Here is a 22,962-nt window from a genome sequence, read left to right as displayed (position 1 = left end):
ATTTCCTGTACCTGATACCTCGCCTGCTTCCTCCAGTGAGTCCGACCTAGTGTACTCTGAAGCAGATGTTTTCTCTGAGCCTCAGTACTCTTCTGACCCGGCGGAGGACCTCCAGTTGTTTCCTGAATCCTCCGGGGTACCACCAGATAACAAAGAGACAGTGACTTTTCCTCATTATGTACCTGATAACCCGTCTATTTCTTCCTGTGAGCTTGACAAGATGTACCTCGAAGCAGAGATTACCCTCAAGTCTCTGTCTCCCTCCAACCCAGTGAACGACTGGTCCTCGAATTCCCTGCGGAAGATTCTGGCAGGCCTGAAGAAGAGGGGGCGTAAGGGGGGAGGTACTGTAACATACCTGGCGGCGTCCTTGCATGGTGGTCCATCTCCCACTGTGCAAGAGGGCGCACTTGATCTCCTGTCCAGAATGTCTCTCTGGCTTCCCTCCATGCTGTCTGTTTGTGTCTATCTCTGCTGCTTAAGGGCGGCGCCCGATCACTTCCTGTCTTTTGTACCTGCTGTGGGTCACGCCCCTTGTGCGTCCTCAGCCTATTGCTGTCTGTCACTTGGTATATAGCTCAGCAGCTCCCTTCTTTCCCTGCCTGAGCATATGTGTTTCTTTCAGTGTGTGCTTGCACTCTGAAGGTGCCAGGTCCCGTCTTTGTTTCCCTGTCCGCCCTTCCTGGAGGCTGTATTTCCAGGCCTGTCTGAACTAAGTCCTGTATGTCTCTTGCCTTGCGGTGTCAGCTCCCGTGTCTGAACTGTGTCCTGTATGTCTCCTGCCTTGCGGTGTCAGCTCCCGTGTCTGAACTGTGTCCTGTATGTCTCCTGCTTTGCGGTGTCAGCTCCCGTGTCTGAACTGTGTCCTGTATGTCTCCTGCTTTTCGGTATTAGTTCCCGTGTCTGAACTAAGTCCTGTATTTCTCCTGCCTTGCGGTGTCAGCTCCCGTGTCTGAACTGTGTCCTGTATGTCTCCTGCTTTACGGTATTAGCTCCCGAGTCTGAACTGAGTCCTTTCTGTGTTCTCTAGTTTGCTCTGTCTGAACACGCTCCTTGCCTGTTCGTTCCGCCTCTCTGGGGGCAGTATTCCCAGACCCGCTCCTGTATCCTGCTGCAGTGTCGGTCTCCTCCGTACACTCAGTTCCAGTCTGAACTCTCTCCTATCCTTTACCTGTTTTTGCCTTTATGCCCGTTCCCTTCCTGTCTGTTCAGTGTGAACAGAGCCCTTTCCTCCCTGCTCCGTCTTCTGCACTCTAGTTGTGCTTGCCTGTACCCCTCTGCCTGTATTGTTCCTGAATCCCGGTGTGTACTGGGTCCTATCCCGCCTGTGTTCCTACTTGCTAGTGCCTCCCTGTCTGCACTCTAGCTGTGCTTACCTTTACCCCCCGGCCTGCATACCCGCCTGCCTGCATACCCGCCTGCCTGCATACCCGCCTGCCTGCATACCAGTCTGTTCCTGTATTCCCCTGTGTGGGTCAACAGCCGTGTCCGGGGTCTGTCCTGGAGTAGCACCTGGTCCCTCTGCTCGGTTCCTCCTTGGTGCACTGGCGTCGTATGCCGTCGTGCGACCCTGGTCGGATCGGGTGAATACTTAGTCACGCCCCTCCAGGCATACACTCTCCGGCACGGTCCAGTGGAATCACTACCAGTCACATGCACACGCCGCTCTAGCCCGGGCGTGTGCATAACACGGGGGCATTGCAGAGTCCAAACAGCGTACTGTTGAACTCGCAGAGTCCCATCGGGGTAGTGAAGGCCGTCTTCTCCCGATCCTCCCCAGCCACAGCTACTTGCCAGTACCCACTAGTGAGGTCAAGGGTGGAAAAGTAATTTGCAGACTTTAAGGCAGCTAGGGACTCCTCTATGCGTGGTAAAGGGTTTGCATCTTTATGTGTAATGCGATTTACTTGACGGTAATCTACACACATTCACATGCCTCCCGTCCTTTTTCCTAACTAGCACTAGGGGAGCTGCTCCGGGACTGCAACTATCCCTTATTACCCCCGCCTTCCTCATGTCTTGCAACATTTCCTTTGCCTTCTGGTAGTGAGCTGGTGGTATAGGCCTGTAACGTTCTTTGATTGGGGGATGGTCGTCTGTGGGGATATGATGTTGAACCCCCTTTATCCTCCCGAAGTCAAGTGGATGTTTACTGAACACCTGCGAGTATTCTTGAACCACCCGGTGTACACCCTGTTTTTGATGGGTAGGAGTGGTGTCTGTCCCAACATGGAGCTGTTGACACCAATCCTCCACCTGGGTTGCAGGGTCATTATCCTCCACTTCGTCTGGTGAAGTTAAGGACTCTGCCTCGTGAATGCAATTGTTATTTACAGCATGTAATTTGGCAACAGTGGCATCACGTGGCAGGATTAGTCTCTACTACAATTAGCCCCTGGTCCTTCAGCTCCACTCTCCCCACCTTTACAGTCACATTCTTAACCCCGAGTAGGTTAAGGGGGAGTCCGTTTGAGGCATATACAGAAAGATTTGGAGCTGGCGGGCGTAAGTCGTCCATGGACCAGAACCTCTTGTAGAGGACGTCAGGCATGATGGTTACCTGAGATCCTGTGTCCAGCAGGGCGTGCGTCGGGATCCCGTCCAGTACAATGGACAGGAAAGGTCTTCCTCCGACGAACCTGTTGTACCAGTCTGATGGGCCTGGTGAGTTTACTCCTGGGTGTCGGCCCTCGGACCCAGGGTTTTCTCGTTTAAAGGACAATTCTGGGCGATGTGTCCGGCTTTGCGGCAGCGGTAGCAGGTAGGGTCCTTCGGTGGACGGCGTTGGTCACTGGTCCTCGAAGAGGGTGATGTTGGCCTCCTCCTCCTTCGCATCCAGGGGACATCCTCAGGGCTATTGGCTAACAGGATCTTCCCTCCTTCCTCGGGCTCCGTCCGCAGCTGCAGAGCACTCAGCACAGTGGTCAGGGTTTTGCTCAACTGACGCACTTCAGAGCGCAGACTGTCCATTTCTCTAGGGGATGTTGCTGGAACCTTAGCTTCAGCAGCCACTGGGGAAAAGGTGGGTGTAGCAGGTACTGGGGTAGCCCCACCCTGGTAACATTGGATGGCATTTGTTTCCAGGGGCTGCAGTCCTTTTGTAGCCATGTCCTTAAGATTATCAAAGGTGGCATCTGGATGATCCAGGGACCACCAACGCACAGTCCTGCTCTCCTCTGGAGACCTCAGTCCCCGGACAAACTGGTCCTTCAGCATTTTGTGTTCATTTTCTATGCTGGTCGGACTAACCTGTTTCAGAGCCCGCAGGGCCCCTTGTAGACGCCAGGCATAGTCCTCTGGTTGTTGGGAAGTCCTCCGAACATTGTCCTCCGGTTGTTGGGAACAGTTGTAGAACCTCATCCGGTGGTCCGCCTCAGTAAGATCCTCAAAAACAGTCTGTAGTTTTTGAAATATTGCGGACACTGACTCCTGGTCTGCGGCCAACCATGTTTCCACTTCCCGTTCCGCAGTACCGGTCAGTTGTCCTAATACGACAGCAGCTCTTTGCTTGCCTGTCATGGAGTACATATCCAAGATACCACATATCTTCCGTTTGAATCCAGACAGGGTATCTGGTTTGCCGTTATACTGGGGGAGCCACTTTGCTCCAGGAATGTACGGCAGATTCATAGGAATGACAGGGGTTACAGGCGCTGCTGGTGAAGCGGCTGCTTCGGCCTGCTCATCATCGGGCGCGGGTTGAACCTCAGGGACATTGACCGGCATGTCGGCGTTCTGCTGTTCGTCGGACATTCTGGCGCCACCCTAGTTAACCGTGGCCTACCTTCGTAGTTTTTCTTCCGGTAGGCCGCAGCTCCGCAGGTGACGGTCGTCTTCAGGACCTTACGTCGCTTGCGTCCTACATCAGAGCGTGCAACGACGCTCCTTACAGGACCTGGCGCTTCCTGGTTTGACGTCGAGGCGTGGGGCTTGTCCGAGGCTTCGTGCTCTTTTGCAGGTACGCCCCTCAGTTTCCCGCGGTTACGCCCTTCTTCTTGCTCGGTGGCCCAACAATGGCGGCAATCTTCACCACAGTCAAAACACACAGTTCAGAATAAAGGCGCACAGTACCCGGTGGCAACGGGCATAACACTGCGGCGTTGCAGCGGGCACGCTATCCTGTTCGTGACGCCAGCAAAAGATGACTAGCCCAGGGGGATGGGGATGACTCGGTACCCGGGCCTTTGCCTGGCCTTGGGGATGTCGCGGTGGTCGGCTCCCGGGCCCGTACCCTGGGGTCACTCTTTAAAAGCGTTGATAGTTGTTTATTTTATAAAAGTTTGTGACGCCACCTGTGGCTTCTGGTGAGAATCACCAGCGCTGCGCAGTCCACTGAGGCCGATGATAAGGCAGCTCGATGGTATAGCTCCCCACAGGTGGAGCTAGGCCTAAGCGCAGCGTACGGAAAGGGGAATGCAGGACAGGCGAGACCCAGCCGGGTCAGAGCAAGAACAGGGACAGACGCGATAGTCACTTTAGTACCTTTTACTGATGGAAATTCAGGCACGTCCCGGAGCACTGTAGGGTGAAGGGTGCATGTCAGGATCCTCCCCTATGAGCGGGTGTAGGACCACCTGTTTCTTGCCTATGCGTAGTAAGTTTCTGACCTGCCTGGAGCTAGGCCTAACTTTGTCTCTGTCCTGCGCTGGCTGACCTTGTGGTTGGGCCTTTTCTTGGAGTACACACTCCTCAGCTTGCGGGGCTTATGTGTCTCCCGGCTCTGTTACGTATCAGCACTTTAGCGATCCTTGGACTTGTAGTTCTCCAGGGATTCCGGTTATGCCTTACTGGGTCATAGAGATCCTGGTAAGCTTCGGACCCGGTGTCCGGTAAATTCTTCGGGCTGAGCAAGTTAAGCTCCTCTGCCCCCTATGTACTAACTCTCCACTCGCCTTCGGCCTACTCGGGCCCTCACTAGGCTATACACACTAACGGCAGCTTGCCGCGCTTCACCGATCTTATGGCGCCGGCACACCTAAAGCTCACTTCTCTGAGCTACACTGTGTCTTGGTCTGGATAAGCTCAACTGCAGGATAGCAATTGCAGGAGCTGGAACAGGCTTTTGTCCTCTGAGGTAACTCTTCTCAGACTGTACTGGACTCACTGCTAAACCAGACTGAGCTAAACTCTTGACTGACTCTCGACTCCAGACTAGACTGAGCTACCTAGCTCCACCTTCCCTATTTATCTCCCTAACGGGCTCCCTCTGCTGGTCTGAGGTGGAAGGTGGAGATGTGTAAACGGTATGGGGGCCTCTTGTGGAGGAATCCATCAATGCACTCTTCCAGGATCTGTGATACCAAGCGCAGCTGGGCATCACACATGGCCACCATAATAATAGTAATAAAATAAAAACATATTACAATGGGTTTTTTTTATTTAAAATAATTGGAAGTCATCTAAAATATACTTTAGAGTGTTTACACAATTAAATTCTGTATTCACTCAAAGCTTTACTTTACTGTCTGAATGACCTCAATATATGTGTTATATCTAATATAGAGTATGTTGTCGTATGTGTGTGTATACCCCCGGTTCAGCGCGGTCTCCGGTGCTGAGCCCGCACTGAACCAGGCACATGTCAGCTGATTTATACAGCTGACATGTGGCCTCAACAACCTCGGGTGGAATCGCGATCCACCCGCGGCTGCTAACCAGTTAAATGCCGCTGTCAATCTCTGACAGCGGCATTTAACTTGCTTCCGGGAAGCGCGTCACTTACCTCGCCCATCGGTGACCCCGACACATGATCGCGGATCACTGGTGGCTTGGCATGACAACCCGGGGTCTCCAGCAGACCCCTGTGGTTGTCATGTCTAGATTGCTTTGAGCGCTGCCCAGTGGTCAGCGCCCATAGCAAGTGAGCATTTCTGCTACATACAGGCAATCTGCTCATCGCCTCTATGTAGTAGAGGCGATCAGACAGTTGCTGCTTCTAGTCTCCCATGGAGACTATTGAAGCAAGCAGAAAGTGTAAAAAAAATGTTTTTAAAAATATTAAAAGAAAATAAAAAATATATAAAAGTTGAAATCACCCCCCTTTCACCCCATTCAAAATAAAACAATAAAAAAAAACCCACATAAACATATTTGGTATCACCACGTTCAGAATCGCCCAATCTATCAATATAAAAAAATAATTAATCCGATTGGTAAACTGCGTAACAAGAAAAAAATTCTGAATTCCAGAATTACATTTTTTTGGTCACCGCAACATTGCAATAAAATGCAATAACGGACGATCAAATCATCAGATCTACTGCAAAATTGTATTAATAAAGACATCAGCTCGGCGAACAAAAAATAAGCTCTCACCCAGCCCCAGATCACGAAAAATGGAGATACTAGGGGTCTCGCAAAATGGCGACTTTTTTTTTTTTTTTTTAGCAGACTTTGGATTTTTTTTTCACCACTTAAATAAAAAAGAAGGTATACATGTTTGGTGTCTAATGACCTGGAGAATAATAATGGCAGGTCAATTTTAGCATTCAGTGAATGGTAGAAAAAAAAAAAAAAACAACTGTGGTATTGCACTTTTTTTTGCAATTTCACTGCATTTGGAATTTTTTTCCCGTTTTCCAGTACACGATATGGTAGAACCAGTGATGTCGTTCAAAAGTACAACTCGTCTCGAAAAAAATAAGCCCTCACACGGCCATATTGACAGAAAAATAAAAACGTTATGGCTCTGGGAACAAGGGGAGCAAAAAATGAAAACGCAAGAACGGAAAATGCTTCGGTCATTATGGGGTTAAAATCCGAAATGTTGGCCTACTGAAATGTATGTTCAGTAAATGCACTCAATACTTGGTCGGGGCTCCTTTTTCATCAATTACTGCATCAATGCGGCGTGGCATGGAGGCCATCAGCCTGTGGCCCTGCTGAGGTGTTATGGAAGCCCAGGTTACTTTGATAGCAGCCTTCAGCTCGTCTGCATTGTTGGATCTGGAGTCTTTCATCTTCCTCTTGACAATACCCCATAGATTCTCTATGGGGTTAAGGTCAGGCGAGTTTGCTGGCCAATCGAGCACAGTGATACAGTTGTTTGTAAACCAGGTATTGGTACTTTTGGCAGTGTGAACAGGTGTCAAATCCTGCTGGAGAATGACATTTCCATCTCCAAAAAGCTTGTCGGCAGAGGGAAGCATGAAGTGCTCTAAAATTTCCTGGTAGACTGCTGCGCTGACTTTGGTCTTGATAAAACACAGTGGACCTACACCAGCAGATGACATGGCTCCCCAAACCATCACTGATTGTGGAAACTTCACACTAGACCTCCAGCAGCTTGGATTGTGGCCTCTCCACTCTTCCTCCAGACTCTGGGACCTTGATTTCCAAATGAAAATTGGAACTCTGTGGAGTGTGTCAATGACTGCCTTCTGGACATCTGTCAAGTCAGCAGTCTTCCCCATGATTGTGAAACTTACTGAAACAGACTAAGGGGCCTTTTTAAAAGCTTAGGAAGCCTTTGCAGGTGTTTTTTGTTAATTATTTTATTTTACTGAGATAATGACTTTTGTGTTTTCATTGGCTGTAAGCCATAATCATCAACATTAACAGAAATAAACACTTGAAATAGATCACTCTGTTTGTAATGACACTATATATGAGTTTCACTTTTTCTATTGAAAAACTGAAATAAATTAACTTTTCAATGATATTCTAGTTTAGTGAGATGCACCTGTATGTGTGTGTGTAATATACATAATATATATACAGTACAGACCAAAAGTTTGGACACACCTTCTCATTCAAAGGTTTTTCTGTATTTTCTTGACTATGAAACTTGTACATTCACACTGAAGGCATCAAAACTATGAATTAACACGTGAGGAATTATATACTTAACAAAAAAGTGTGAAACAACTGAAAATATGTCTTATATTCTAGGTTTTTCAAAGCAGCCACCTTTTGCTTTGATGACTGCTTTGCACATTCTTGGCATTCTCTTGATGAGCTTCAACTGGTAGTCACTGGAAATGGTTTTCACTTCACAGGTGTGCCCTGCTAGTTTTAATAAGTGGGATTTCTTGCCTTATAAATTGGGTTAGGACCATCAGTTGTGTTGTGCACAAGTCTGGTGGATACACAGCTGATAGTCCTACTGAATAGACTATTAGAATTTGTATTATGGCAAGAAAAAAGCAGCTAAGTAAAGAAAAATGAGTGGCCATCATTACTTTAAGAAATGAAGGTCAGTCAGTGCAAAAAATTGGGCAAACTTTGAAAGTGTCCCCAAGTGCAGTTGCAAAAACCATCAAGCGCTACAAAGAAACTGGCTCACATAAGGACCGCCCCAGGAAAGGAAGACCAAGAGTCACCTCTGCTTCTGAGGATAAGTTTATCCGAGTCACCAGCCTCAGAAATCGCAGGTTAACAGCAGCTCAGATTAGAGCCAGGTCAATGACACACAGAGTTCTAGCAGCAGACACATCTCTGCAACAACTGTTAAGAGGAGACTTTGTGCAGCAGGCCTTCATGGTTAAATAGTTGCTAGGAAACCACTGCTAAGGACAGACAACAAGCAGAAGAGACTTGTTTGGGCTAAAGAACACAAGGAATGGACATTAGACCAGTGGAAATCTGTGCTTGATCTGAAGAGTCCAAATTTGACATCTTTGGTTCCAACCACCGTGTCTTTGTGCGACACAGAAAAGGTGAACGGATGGACTCTACATGCCTAGTTCCCACCGTGAAGCATGGAGGAGGAGGTGTGATGGTGTGGGGGTACTTTGCTGGTGAAACTGTTGGGGATTTATTCAAAATTGAAGGCATACTAAACCAGCATGGCTACCACAGCATCTTGCAGCGGCATGCTATTCCATCCGGTTTGCCTTTAGTTGGACCATCATTTATTTTTCAACAGTACAGTGACCCCAAACACACCTCCAGGCTGTGTAGGGGCTATTTGAACAAGAAGGAGAGTGATGGGGTGCTACGCCAGATGACCTGGCCTCCAGTCACCAGACCTGAACCCAATCGAGATGGTTTGGGGTGAGCTGGACCGCAGAGTGAAGGCAAAAGGGCCAACAAGTGCTAAGCATCTCTGGGAATTCCTTCAAAATTGTTGGAAGACCATTTCCGGTGACTACCTCTTGAAGCTCATCAAGAGAATGCCAAGAGTATGCAAAGCAGTCATCAAAACAAAAGGTGGCTACTTTGAAGAACCTAGAATATAAGACATATTTTCAGTTGTTTCACACTTTTTTGTTAAGTATATAATTCCACATCTGTTAATTCATAGTTTTGATGCCTTCAGTATGAATGTACAATTTTCATAGTCATGAAAATACAGAGAAATCTTTAAATGAGAAGGTGTGTCCAAACGTTTGGTCTGTACTGTATATATGTGTGTGTTCGTGTGATATATATCAATTTATGTGTGTTTAATATATATACTGTATGTGTGTATGATATATATATATCAATATATCTGTGTGTGTAATATATATATATATATAGCTATATATATATACTGTATATATATATATATACAGGTTGGTCCAAAAGTAGGTGGACAGAAAGTGTAATAAGGTTATGAAGGGGGAGATTTATCAAACATGGTGTAAAGTGAAACTGGCTCAGTTGCCCTTAGCAACCAATCAGATTCCACTTTTCATTCCTCACAGACTCTTTGGAAAATGAAAGGTGTAATCTGATTGGTTGCTAAGGGCAACTGAGCCAGTTTCACAGATCTAGTTTTCACAGATAGATCTCCCCCAAATCTGTTTTCTTTTCAGATAATTCAGATATCACATAATGGCAAATAATTTAAATACAGATCAAAGAAAATGGATTTTAACAGAGTATTGGAAATCTCAAAATGCTGAAACCTTTAGAGCAAATTGGGTTGAAATATTTGGTACTCAAGCCCCAAAGAGACAAACCATTTACCGCATTCGTGACAAATTCAATGCCACTGGCTCAACCCTTAATGCTCCAAAAACTGGTCGACCCAAAACCGTCTGTACAGAAGATAATAAACAGATGGGGGTTGTGCTCCCAGCCCAACACCGTGCAGGATGCTTGGCATTTGCCACAGAACACCAGGATTGGCAAAGTCGCCACTGGCACCCTGTGCTCTTCACAGATGAAAGCAGGTTCACACTGAGCACATGTGACAGACGTGACAAAGTCTGGAGACGCCGTGGAGAGCGATCTGCTGCATGCAACATCCTTCAGCATGACCGGTTTGGCAGTGGGTCAGTAATGGTGTGGGGTGGCATTTCTTTGGAGGGCCGCACAGCCCTCCATGTGCTCGCCAAAGGTAGCCTGACTGCCATTAGGTAAAGAGATGAGATCCTCAGACCCCTTGTGAGACCATATGCTGGTGCGGTTGGCCTTGGGTTCCTCCTAATGCAGGACAATGCCAGACCTCATGTGGCTGGAGTGTGTCAGCAGTTCCTGCAAGATGAAGGCATTGAAGCCAAGGACTGGCCCGCCCGTTCCCCAGACCTGAATCCGATTGAGCACATCTGGGACAGCATGTCTCGCTCCATCCACCAACGTCACCACAGACTGTCCAGGAGTTGGCGGATGCTTTAGTCCAGATCTGGGAGGAAATCCCACAGGAGACCATCCGCAACCTCATCAGGAGCATGCCCAGGCGTTGTAGGGAGGTCATACAGGCACGTGGAGGCCACACACAATACTGAGCCTCATTTTGACTTGTTTTAAGGACATTACATCAAAGTTGGATCAGCCTGTAGTGTGTTTTTCCACTTTAATTTTGGGGGTGACTCCAAATCCAGGTCTCCATTGATTAATAAATTTGATTTCCATTGATGATTTTTGTGTGATTTTGTTGTCAGCACATTCAACTTTGTACAGAACAAAGTATTCAATGAGAATATTTCATTCATTCAGATCTAGGATGTGTTATTTGAGTGTTCCCTTTATTTTTTTGAGCTGTGTATATATATATATATATATATATATATATATATATATATATATATATACAGTACAGACCAAAAGTTTGGACACACCTCATTTAAAGATTTTTCTGTATTTTCATGACTTTGAAAATTGTACATTCACACTGAAGGCATCAAAACTATGAACTAACACATGTGGAATTATATACTTAACAAAAAAGTGTGAAACAACTGAAAATATGTCTTATATTCTAGGTTCTTCAAAGTAGCCACCTTTTGCTTTGATGACTGCTTTGCACACTCTTGGCATTCTCTTGATGAGCTTCAAGAGGTAGTCACCGGAAATGGTTTTCACTTCACAGGTGTGCCCTGTCAGGTTTAATAAGTGGGATTTCTTGCCTTATAAATGCGGTTGGGACCATCAGTTGTGTTGTGCAGAAGTCAGGTGGATACACAGCTGATAGTCCTACTGAATAGACTGTTAGAATTTGTATTATGGCAAGAAAAAAGCAGCTAAGTAAAGAAAAACGAGTGGCCATCATTACTTTAAGAAATGAAGGTCAGTCAGTCTGAAAAATTGGGCAAACTTTGAAAGTGTCCCCAAGTGCCGTTGCAAAAACCATCAAGCGCTACAAAGAAACTGGCTCACATGAGGACCGCCCCAGGAAAGGAAGACCAAGAGTCACCTCTGCTTCTGAGGATAAGTTTATCCGAGTCACCAGCCTCAGAAATCGCAGGTTAACAGCAGCTCAAATTAGAGACCAGGTCAATGCCACATAGAGTTCTAGCAGCAGACACATCTCTTCAACAACTGTTAAGCGGAGACTTTGTGCAGCAGGCCTTCCTGGTAAAATAGCTGCTAGGAAACCACTGCTAAGGACAGGTAACAAGCAGAAGAGATTTGTTTGGGCTAAAGAACACAAGGAATGGACATTAGACCAGTGGAAATCTGTGCTTTGGTCTGATGAGTCCAAATTTGAGATCTTTGGTTCCAACCACCGTGTCTTTGTGCTACGCAGAAAAGGTGAACAGATGGACTCTACACGCCTGGTTCCCACCGTGAAGCATGGAGGAGGAGGTGTGATGGTGTGGGGGTGCTTTGCTGGTGACACTGTTGGGGATTTATTCAAAATTGAAGGCATACTGAACCAGCATGGCTACCACAGCATCTTGCAGCGGCATGCTATTCCATCCGGTTTGCGTTTAGCTGGACCATCATTTAATTTTCAACAGGACAATGACCCCAAACACACCTCCAGGCTGTGTAAGGGCTATTTGACCAAGAAGGAGAATGATGGGGTGCTACGCCAGATGACCTGGCCTCCGCAGTCACCAGACCTGAACTCAATCGAGATGGTTTGGGGTGAGCTGGACCGCAGAGTGAAGGCAAAAGGGCCAACAAGTGCTAAACATCTCTGGGAACTCCTTCAAAATTGTTGGAAGACCATTTCCGGTGACTACCTCTTGAAGCTCATCAAGAGAATGCCAAGAGTGTGCAAAGCAGTCACCAAAGCAAAAGGTGGCTACTTTGAAGAACCTAGAATATAATACATATTTTCAGTTGTTTCACACTTTTTTGTTAAGTATATAATTCCACGTGTGTTAATTCATAGTTTTGATGCCTTCAGTGTGAATGTAACATTTTCATAGTCACGAAAATACAGAAAAATCTTTAAATGAGAAGGTGTGTCCAAACTTTTGGTCTGTACTGTATATATATATATATATATATATATATATATAAAATTGTGTTTCCTGTGAGATAGAAGCATCAAACTTAGTATTTTTGCCTCCTCACAGAGCTCCCTCATGCAAGCACTTGACTATGGGAAAGATGTAGAAAGTGTCGCTAACTTAATCAGAAGACATGAAGAAACTATTCGTGACATCAATGTCATTCAGTCACAAAAAGAGGTAAGAAGTGCATGGGATACTGAGAGATCAGCGCCAGTTGACTGATTCTTCTAGTGTGAAGGATTTTTATATAGAATCTTCTCTTTTTTAATTTCTATTTTTTGTCATTTATTATAGTTAGATGTGTCCATCCTGTGATTTTACTGTATGTTAGTGAATATAGGTGTTATGCACACGCCCGGGCTAAGCGGCGTGTGCGGGTGATTGGTAGTGATTCCACTGGACCGTGCCGGAGAGTGTATGCCTGGAGGGGCGTGACTAAGTATTCACCCGATCCGACCAGGGTCGCACGACGGCATACGACGCCAGTGCACCAAGGAGGAACCGAGCAGAGGGACCAGGTGCTACTCCAGGACAGACCCCGGACACGGCTGTTGACCCACACAGGGGAATACAGGAACAGACTGGTATGCAGGCAGGCGGGTATGCAGGCAGGCGGGTATGCAGGCAGGCGGGTATGCAGGCAGGCGGGTAAGCAGGCCGGGGGGTAAAGGTAAGCACAGCTAGAGTGCAGACAGGGAGGCACTGGCAAGTAGGAACACAGGCGGGATAGGACCCAGTACACACCGGGATTCAGGAACAATACAGGCAGAGGGGTACAGGCAAGCACAACTAGAGTGCAGAAGACTGAGCAGGGAGGACAGGGCTCTGTTCACACTGAACAGACAGGAAGGGAAAGGCAGAGCCAGACACCCACAGGGTACTTGCAGTGAAGTAGCGAGTGGACCACAAACTCACAAACGGGAGTACAGAGACAACAGGCAGGAGATAGGTACGAGTTCAGACTCTGCAGAAAAAGGAAGGGAACGGGCATAGAGGCAAAACAGGTAAAGGATAGGAGAGAGTTCAGACTGGAACTGAGTGTACGGAGGAGACCGACACTGCAGCGGGATACAGGAGCGGGTCTGGGAATACTGCCCCCAGAGAGGCGGAACGAACAGGCAAGGAGCGTGTTCAGACAGGACAGACAAGATACAGGAGCGGGTCTAGGTAATCGGCCCCTAGAAGGCGGGAGGAACAGGCTAGGAGCGTGTTCAGACAGGACAGACAAGAGAACACAGAAAGGACTCAGTTCAGACTCGGGAACTAATACCGTAAAGCAGGAGACATACAGGACACAGTTCAGACACGGGAGCAGACACCGCAAGGCAGGAGACATACAGGACTTAGTTCAGACACGGGAACTAATACCGTAAAGCAGGAGACATACAGGACTTAGTTCAGACACGGGAACTAATACCGTAAAGCAGGAGACATACAGGACACAGTTCAGACACGGGAGCTGACACCGCAAGGCAGGAAAAATACAGGACTTAGTTCAGACAGGCCTGGAAATACAGCCTCCAGGAAAGGCGGACAGGGAAACAGGAACGGACCTGGCACCTTCAGAGTGCAAGCACACACTGAAAGAAACACTTGTGCTCAGGCAGGGATAGAAGGGAGCTGCTGAGCTATATACCAAGTGTCAGACAGCAATAGGCTGAGGACGCACAAGGGGTGTGACCCACAGCAGGTACAAAAGACAGGAAGTGATCGGGCGCCGCCCTTAAGCAGCAGAGACAGACACAAACAGACAGCATGGAGGGAAGCCAGAGAGACATTCTGGACAGGAGATCAAGTGCGCCCTCTTGCACAGTGGGAGATGGACCACCATGCAAGGACGCCGCCAGGTATGTTACAGTACCTCCCCCCTTACGCCCCCTCTTCTTCAGGCCTGCCAGAATCTTCCGCAGGGAATTCGAGGACCAGTCGTTCACTGGGTTGGAGGGGAACAGAGACTTGAGGGTAATCTCTGCTTCGAGGTACATCTTGTCAAGCTCACAGGAAGAAATAGACGGGTTATCAGGTACATAATGAGGAAAAGTCACTGTCTCTTTGTTATCTGGTGGTACCCCGGAGGATTCAGGAAACAACTGGCGGTCCTCCGCCGGGTCAGAAGAGTACAGAGGCTCAGAGAAAACATCTGCTTCAGAGTACACTAGGTCGGACTCACTGGAGGAAGCCGGCGAGGTATCAGGTACAGGAAATAGGAAAGTCTCTGTCCATTCACCACCAGGTGGCACCCCGAAGGGTTCTAAACACAACTGGAGGTCCTCCGCCTGGTCGGAGGGGTGTAGAGACTCGGGAGTAACTTCTGCTTCGGAGAACACTAGGTCGGACTCACTGGAGGAAGCAGGCGAGGTATCAGGTACAGGAAATAGGAAAGTCTCTGTCCATTCACCACCAGGTGGCACCCCGAAGGGTTCTAAACACAACTGGAGGTCCTCCGCCTGGTCGGAGGGGTGTAGAGACTCGGGAGTAACTTCTGCTTCGGAGAACACTAGGTCGGACTCACTGGAGGAAGCAGGCGAGGTATCAGGTACAGGAAATAGGAAAGTCTCTGTCCATTCACCACCAGGTGGCACCCCGAAGGGTTCTAAACACAACTGGAGGTCCTCCGCCTGGTCGGAGGGGTGTAGAGACTCGGGAGTAACTTCTGCTTCGGAGAACACTAGGTCGGACTCACTGGAGGAAGCAGGCGAGGTATCGGGTACCGAGAATAGGAAAGTCTCTGTCCATTCACCACCAGGTGGCACCCCGAAGGGTTCTGAACACAACTGGAGGTCCTCCGCCTGGTCGGAGGGGTGTAGAGACTCGGGAGTAACCTCTGCTTCGGAGTACACTAGGTTGGACTCACTGGACGAAGCGAGCGAGGTATCAGGTACAGAGTATAGGAGAGTCTCTGTCCTTTCGTTACCAGGTAGCACCCCGAAGGGTTCAGGAGGTCTCAGGGAGGACAGACCCAGGCGTGACTGCTTGCCTCTAAGTCTAGCACGTCTGGACTGCCTCTTGAGGTTGGGAGAAGTATTCCGGAAAGCGTAGTCACCCTGTGAGGATTCTGGGTGGGCAGTAGTCTCATTGGGCTGGAGAACTATTACGCTACCCACACACATTACCCATTGGGGCTGCTCCGGGATATTGGGAAGTGAAGCTTCAGCAGGAGCCTCCGGGTTAGGATCATCGAAGACCATTAGAAAGGCCACCAGGAAGGCCATTAGGTCCCGGAGGATCGGATCCTGTGTCTCATATAGGGGGTTGATCCATTCCAAGGCATCCCCCGCCAGGTAAGACATCATAAAGGCCACTTTAGCCCAATCGGAAGGAAAATAAAGAGGGTAGGCCTTAAAGTGTAGCATGCATTGCTCCACAAATGCACGACACTGTTTTGGATCCCCATAGTAACGTGGCGGATCCGCAGGAACGAGAGCTGATAGATCCATCTGGACGAGTGCGCAATTCGCCTGGAACTCAGCTAAAGGAAAAAAAATATATATTTATTTATTTTAATGCATGTATTCGCTGGAAAAACTTCTCAAAGAGCGAAGGCCGTGGGGCTCAACGGGAACCATGGCCTGAGCATGCTGTTATGCACACGCCCGGGCTAAGCAGCGTGTGCGGGTGATTGGTAGTGATTCCACTGGACCGTGCCGGAGAGTGTATGCCTGGAGGGGCGTGACTAAGTATTCACCCGATCCGACCAGGGTCGCACGACGGCATACGACGCCAGTGCACCAAGGAGGAACCGAGCAGAGGGACCAGGTGCTACTCCAGGACAGACCCCGGACACGGCTGTTGACCCACACAGGGGAATACAGGAACAGACTGGTATGCAGGCAGGCGGGTATGCAGGCAGGCGGGTATGCAGGCAGGCGGGTATGCAGGCAGGCGGGTAAGCAGGCCGGGGGGTAAAGGTAAGCACAGCTAGAGTGCAGACAGGGAGGCACTGGCAAGTAGGAACACAGGCGGGATAGGACCCAGTACACACCGGGATTCAGGAACAATACAGGCAGAGGGGTACAGGCAAGCACAACTAGAGTGCAGAAGACTGAGCAGGGAGGACAGGGCTCTGTTCACACTGAACAGACAGGAAGGGAAAGGCAGAGCCAGACACCCACAGGGTACTTGCAGTGAAGTAGCGAGTGGACCACAAACTCACAAACGGGAGTACAGAGACAACAGGCAGGAGATAGGTACGAGTTCAGACTCTGCAGAAAAAGGAAGGGAACGGGCATAGAGGCAAAACAGGTAAAGGATAGGAGAGAGTTCAGACTGGAACTGAGTGTACGGAGGAGACCGACACTGCAGCGGGATACAGGAGCGGGTCTGGGAATACTGCCCCCAGAGAGGCGGAACGAACAGGCAAGGAGCGTGTTCAGACAGGACAGACAAGATACAGGAGCGGGTCTAGGTAATCGGCCCCTAGAAGGCGGGAGGAACAGGCTAGGAGCGTGTTCAGACAGGACAGACAAGAGAACACAGAAAGGACTCAGTTCAGACTCGGGAACTAATACCGTAAAGCAGGAGACATACAGGACACAGTTCAGACACGGGAGCAGACACCGCAAGGCAGGAGACATACAGGACTTAGTTCAGACACGGGAACTAATACCGTAAAGCAGGAGACATACAGGACTTAGTTCAGACACGGGAACTAATACCGTAAAGCAGGAGACATACAGGACACAGTTCAGACACGGGAGCTGACACCGCAAGGCAGGAAAAATACAGGACTTAGTTCAGACAGGCCTGGAAATACAGCCTCCAGGAAAGGCGGACAGGGAAACAGGAACGGACCTGGCACCTTCAGAGTGCAAGCACACACTGAAAGAAACACTTGTGCTCAGGCAGGGATAGAAGGGAGCTGCTGAGCTATATACCAAGTGTCAGACAGCAATAGGCTGAGGACGCACAAGGGGTGTGACCCACAGCAGGTACAAAAGACAGGAAGTGATCGGGCGCCGCCCTTAAGCAGCAGAGACAGACACAAACAGACAGCATGGAGGGAAGCCAGAGAGACATTCTGGACAGGAGATCAAGTGCGCCCTCTTGCACAGTGGGAGATGGACCACCATGCAAGGACGCCGCCAGGTATGTTACAATAGGTTAGCCCTCAACCAAGAGTTAAGTTTGGAGAGCACAGAACCACAGTTATAAGCGTCTGTTTATAAATCATTTCTTACACTTGTTGGGATCTCATCCATATTCTTCTCGGAAAATGGTGACACTTGCCAAATAACTAGAGGAACCCAAATTATTTGTTTTACATAAATATTCCCTTCCAGTCCTTGCACCAAGAAGCCAACCGCCTGTCCCGAAGAAATTCATCAATGAGCGAGCGTCTGACCTCAAAAGAGAAGGAGATGACTGACAATTGGCAGAAGCTCCAACTCCAGGCTAATCAGAGGTACCGATCTATTTATAAAGCACCAGACACAGTCTATGCTGATGACGATCAAGGATAGGATTTAGCAAAGTTGCCCTTTAGGAGGCTGGAAGGTGGTTGATCATCTCTGTGACTACTGTAGCTGGATGTCCTGTGCATTCACAAAAGCCCCCCGTGCACATTAGACTAATGTCTTCTGAACCCACCGACAGCCTAATGTTTATGGGGGCTTTTGAGAATAGAGTGTCGAGGCAGTTAAAGGTGTTTTTCCTGGCTGCAGGTTATTATAGACAAACTGCACTATATTTGCCTTCCTTGGGTCCTCCAGTGAGTCTCCGCTGATGCCTCCCGTATTTGGCATTGACTGTGGCACTGACAGCATGGCAGCCAATCTGTTCGCTCAGCGGCTCTGCCTATATGGAGGGAACACCTTTTTCAGAGCCGCTGAGCGCACTAATTGGCTGCTGTACTATCGATGTAACGTCAGCGGCACAGTCAATGCCAGACACCAGGAGCACAGGTGGAGGCTGGCTGGTGGAACTGGGGAAGGTGAATAAAGCGCTGTTTGTTTCTTTATAATAACCTGCAGCCAGGGATGTTCATTTACCGAAAGGGATCAACTCCTTTAGGGATCTGCCATTTCTGACTTCCATGTCTCCTGGGGATGGGCAACAATGGTTCTGCCAATCCTTTGGCTGACAGCCATCTTGTCTGACTCTCTCATATACAGGAGTGCTTGTTTGATTGAGCGCTCCTATGTTTTCTATGAGAGAGCCACCGCCAGACATGCAAGGGTGGCAGACATGTGCAAATTTTCTATCTCCTGAAATAGTTTTTAGGTTTTTCATGGAAATATGTCCACTGGATAGGTGATAATTATTATGGTGTGGGACCCTCTTCTGAAGTCCCCCATTAAATTAACACAGCGGCCAGGAAGGGTTAAGTGGAATAGCTGTAGATCTCAATACCCCTGCCCATTTTGGGTTTAGTAGTCTAGTGGGTGGTCCTAGTTGGTGATTGACAGCTTGTCTGCATGCACACCCACATCAGCAAGGCTGTCAGTCATTAAGCTAGACTGCTTACTGGACTCATACGTCTGAAATGTGCATGAATTTAAATGCGTGTACAATGAATCCTTTTCTACAAAACTAGAAATCATTTTACCTAAATCTCCCCATATTTAGCCCCCCTACTGATTTTTCCCTCGTAGTTTCATGAATAAAAAAGTTGAGGCGTTGTTTATTGCAGTATTCTTGCCGGCAGTGAAATTGTGCACCGGGTATTCTGTTTTGGCTATTGAATTTGTTTCATTCCTTGGCAGAAAGGAGAAATTAGACGCCTCTTACCATCTGCAAAGGTTCAATGCTGATATCCGCGAGATAATGGACTGGATGCAGAAACTTCAGGCCTTGATGGAAGGAGCAGGCTTGCCAAAAATCATGGGAGATGTTGAAGCCAGAATTGAGGAACACCAAGAGAGGAAGGTGCATGGATAATCATGTGCTGTTCTTTGCTCTGTATCCTGCATTGATTTAGTGGCAGTTTCCATCCAGTATATCCAGACAGAATCCACAACTATTCTGCCATCAATATATGAGAATAGGGAACACTATGCCCCAATCACCCATGTGTGGAATATTGACTGTAGCGTTGATTCTATCATCTGCAGCATGCTCATTTTTTATCAATATTCGGCTCCGAAAAGACGCAGATCAGCATGGCAACCATAAAATCCAAGACCTCACCTCTTGAGCACAGATATCTGTAGCCACCTAACATCTGACTGGAGTGGGTCAACTTTGTCAATTTTCATCCATGGGCAAAAGTAGGGTTACAGTCCTAGCAGGGACTTTGAGGTTTTGTTTTTTTAAATAAACCTCTTTACACTGGTTTTGGTTTACAGGCAAAATTTACACTGCCCCTTTTTATTTCCTTTGATCACTTTGTATATGTCTGATCATGACACAAAACATTGCTAAATATACTCACAATAGCCAGAACAGGCCAATATTATTGTGTTGGCAAGAAGAGACAAATTCCTTGTTAGCAGTCTTCTGCTTTATTGCACGGAGGCTCCAAAGATAACACGTGGGATAAGTAAGAAGACAAGTAAAGAAGATCCCTTAGTGTATATATACAGTGAAGGAAATAAGTATTTGATCCATTGCTGTTTTTGTAAGTTTGCCCACTGACAAAGACATGAACAGTCTATAATTTTAAGGGTAGGTTAATTTTAACATTGAGAGATAGAATATCCAAAAACAATCAAGAAAATCACATTCTATAAATTAGATAAATTTATTTGCATTTTGCAGTGAGAAATAAGTATTTGATCCCCTACAAACCATTATGAGTTCTGGCTCCTACAGACCAGTTAGACGCTCCTAATCAACTCATTACCTGCATTAAAGACAGCTGTCTTACATAGTCACCTGTATAAAAGACTCCTGTCCACAGACTCAATTAATCAGACAGACTCTAACCTCTACAACATGGGCAAGACCAAAGAGCTTTCTAAGGATATCAGGGACAAGATCATAGACGTGCACAAAACTGGAATGGGCTACAAAACCATAAGTAAGACGCTGGGTGAGAAGCAGACAACTGTTGGTGCCATAGTAAGAAAATGGAAGAAATACAAAATGACTGTCAATCGACATCGATCTGCGACACCATGCAAAATCTCACCTAGTGGGGTATCCTTGATCATGAGGAAGGTGAGAGATCAGCCTAAAACTACACGGGGGGGACCTTGTTAATAATCTCAAGGCAGCTGGGACCACAGTCACCAAGAAAACCATTGGTAACACATTACGCCTTAAAGGTTTTAAATCCTGCAGTGCCCTCAAGGTTACCCTGCTCAAGAAGGCACATGTGCAGGCCCGTCTGAAGTTTGCCAATGAACACCTGGATGATTCTGTGAGTTATTGGGAGAAGGTGCTGTGGTCAGATGAGACAAAAATTGAGCTCTTTGGCATTAACTCAACTCACCGTGTTTGGATGAAGAGAAATGCTGCCTATGGCCCAAAGAACACCATCCCCACTGTCAAGCATGGAGGTTTAAACATTATGTTTTGGGGGTGTTTCTCTGCTAAGTGCACAGCACTACTTCACCACATCAATGGGAGAATGGATGGAACCATGTACCCTAAAATCCTGAGTGACAACCTCCTTCCCTCCACCAGGACATTAAAAATGGGTCATGGTTGGGTCTTCCAGCAAGACAATGACCCAAAATATACAGCCAAGGCAACAAAGTGGCTCAAAAAGAAGCACATTAATGTCATGGAGTGGCCTAGCCAGTCTCCAGACCTTAATCCCATAGAAAACTGATGGACGGAGTTGAAGCTCCGAGTTGCCAAGCGACAGCCTCAAAATCTGAATGATTTAGAGATGATCTGCAAAGAGGAGTGGACCAAAATTCCTCCTGACATGTGCGCAACCCTCATCATCAGCTACAAAAAACGTCTGACTGCTGTGCTTGCCAACCAGGGTTTTGCCACCAAGTATTAAGTGTTGTTTGCCAGAGGGATCAAATACTTATTTCTCGCTGCAAAATGCAAATAAATTTATCTAATTTATACAATGTGATTTTCTTGATTTTTTTTGGATATTCTATCTCTCAATGTTAAAATTAACCTACCCTTAAAATTATAGACTGTTCATGTCTTTGTCAGTGGGCAAACTTACAAAAACAGCAAGGGATCAAATAATTATTTCCTTCACTGTATATGTATGTGTATACAGTATATGTGAGTATCTTTATATATATATATATATATATATATACAGACATGCATACATATATACATACATATACAGTGGTGTGAATGATTCCTTATACTCTTGCATCTTTGTCACACTTAAATGTTTCAGATCACAAAACAAATTTAAATATTAGACAAAGATAACACAAGTAAACACAAAATGCAGTTTTTAAATGAAGATATTTATTATTAAGGGGAAAAGAATAACAAACCTACAGGGTCCTGTGGGAAAAAGTGATTGTCCCCCTAAACCTAATAACTGGTTGGGCTGCCCTTAGCAGCAACAACTGCAATAACGCGTTTGCGATAACTGACAATGAGTCTTTTACAATGCTCTGGAGGAATTTTGGCCACTCAACTGTGCAAAATTGTTGTTATTCAGCCACTTTGGAGGGTGTCCAGTTCAGCCTTTTTAAGGTCATGCCACAGCATCTCAATCAGATTAAGGTCAGGACTTTGACAAGGCCACTCCAAAGTCTTAATTACTCCAAAAAGTATCAATAGTATATTTTTACCTATTAAAATTGCCCTTTATCTCAAATGGCAATAAGAGTCTTATTAGACGATCCCTCACTGCAGCCCTGCAGGGTATACCCTGGAACTGGAAGTCCTCTGTGGTCCTCACTGTTGAGCAATACGTCTCTTTAGATTAATTACTTTATGTTAGTGGAGAAAGCAGTCTCTGATGATGCAGGCCTTTCTAATAACTTCTATGGTAAGTGGAAGAAATAGATTGATTTTGGCAATGGGTCAGGTTTGGAAGGGAGACTCAGTTGTTTTAGCATAATCCCTTTTCAGCTTTCTCTGGTGGATCAGGTAGACCCTGGGATACATGATTGGTATGTCTGTGTCCTGTGAACACGTACTGTCGGTGCTTAATGTCTTGTGTCTCCCCTCCACTTTACCCTCTCCTTTTTTCTTGCTTTCTTTCTACATTCATTTTGCTTTCTTCTTTTTCTCATTTTTGGAGTAATCTGGGCCGTGACTTGGAGTAGCAACAAGTTCCACTTAAAATGACCACGTAGGCACTTTTGTCGTGGCCACCTATAACATACTTGTGATGTTCTGTATATAACATATAAATTTTTTTAACATTTCTTACTGTGTCTTAGCGTGCGGGACAATGTGCCAAAATGATGGCGCAAATTTATGGCCCAAAGTAAGAAAACTAATACGTGGAGTAAACTTAGACTAGACAGAT

At 47.0% G+C, this 22,962-nt stretch overlaps 1 protein-coding gene across 2 annotated transcripts in view; it reads left to right on the top strand.

Annotated features, from left to right (window-relative positions):
- Window positions 1-22,962, top strand: part of SPTBN5 (spectrin beta, non-erythrocytic 5) — a 466,593-nt gene that overhangs the window by 368,429 nt on the left and 75,202 nt on the right. For both annotated transcript variants that reach the window (XM_073638836.1, XM_073638835.1), the window contains exons 42-44: window positions 12,678-12,791; window positions 17,894-18,015; window positions 19,316-19,478. In XM_073638836.1, the coding sequence (XP_073494937.1) occupies window positions 12,678-12,791; window positions 17,894-18,015; window positions 19,316-19,478 (399 nt within the window). The remainder of the gene's footprint in view (window positions 1-12,677; window positions 12,792-17,893; window positions 18,016-19,315; window positions 19,479-22,962) is intronic.

This window comes from Phyllobates terribilis, unplaced genomic scaffold, assembly GCF_046119375.1.
Source record: "Phyllobates terribilis strain yellow unplaced genomic scaffold, ASM4611937v1 Scaffold_7__3_contigs__length_470593459, whole genome shotgun sequence".
NCBI classification, from domain to species: Eukaryota; Metazoa; Chordata; class Amphibia; order Anura; family Dendrobatidae; genus Phyllobates; species Phyllobates terribilis.
This window is presented reverse-complemented; position numbering and strand designations above follow the sequence as displayed.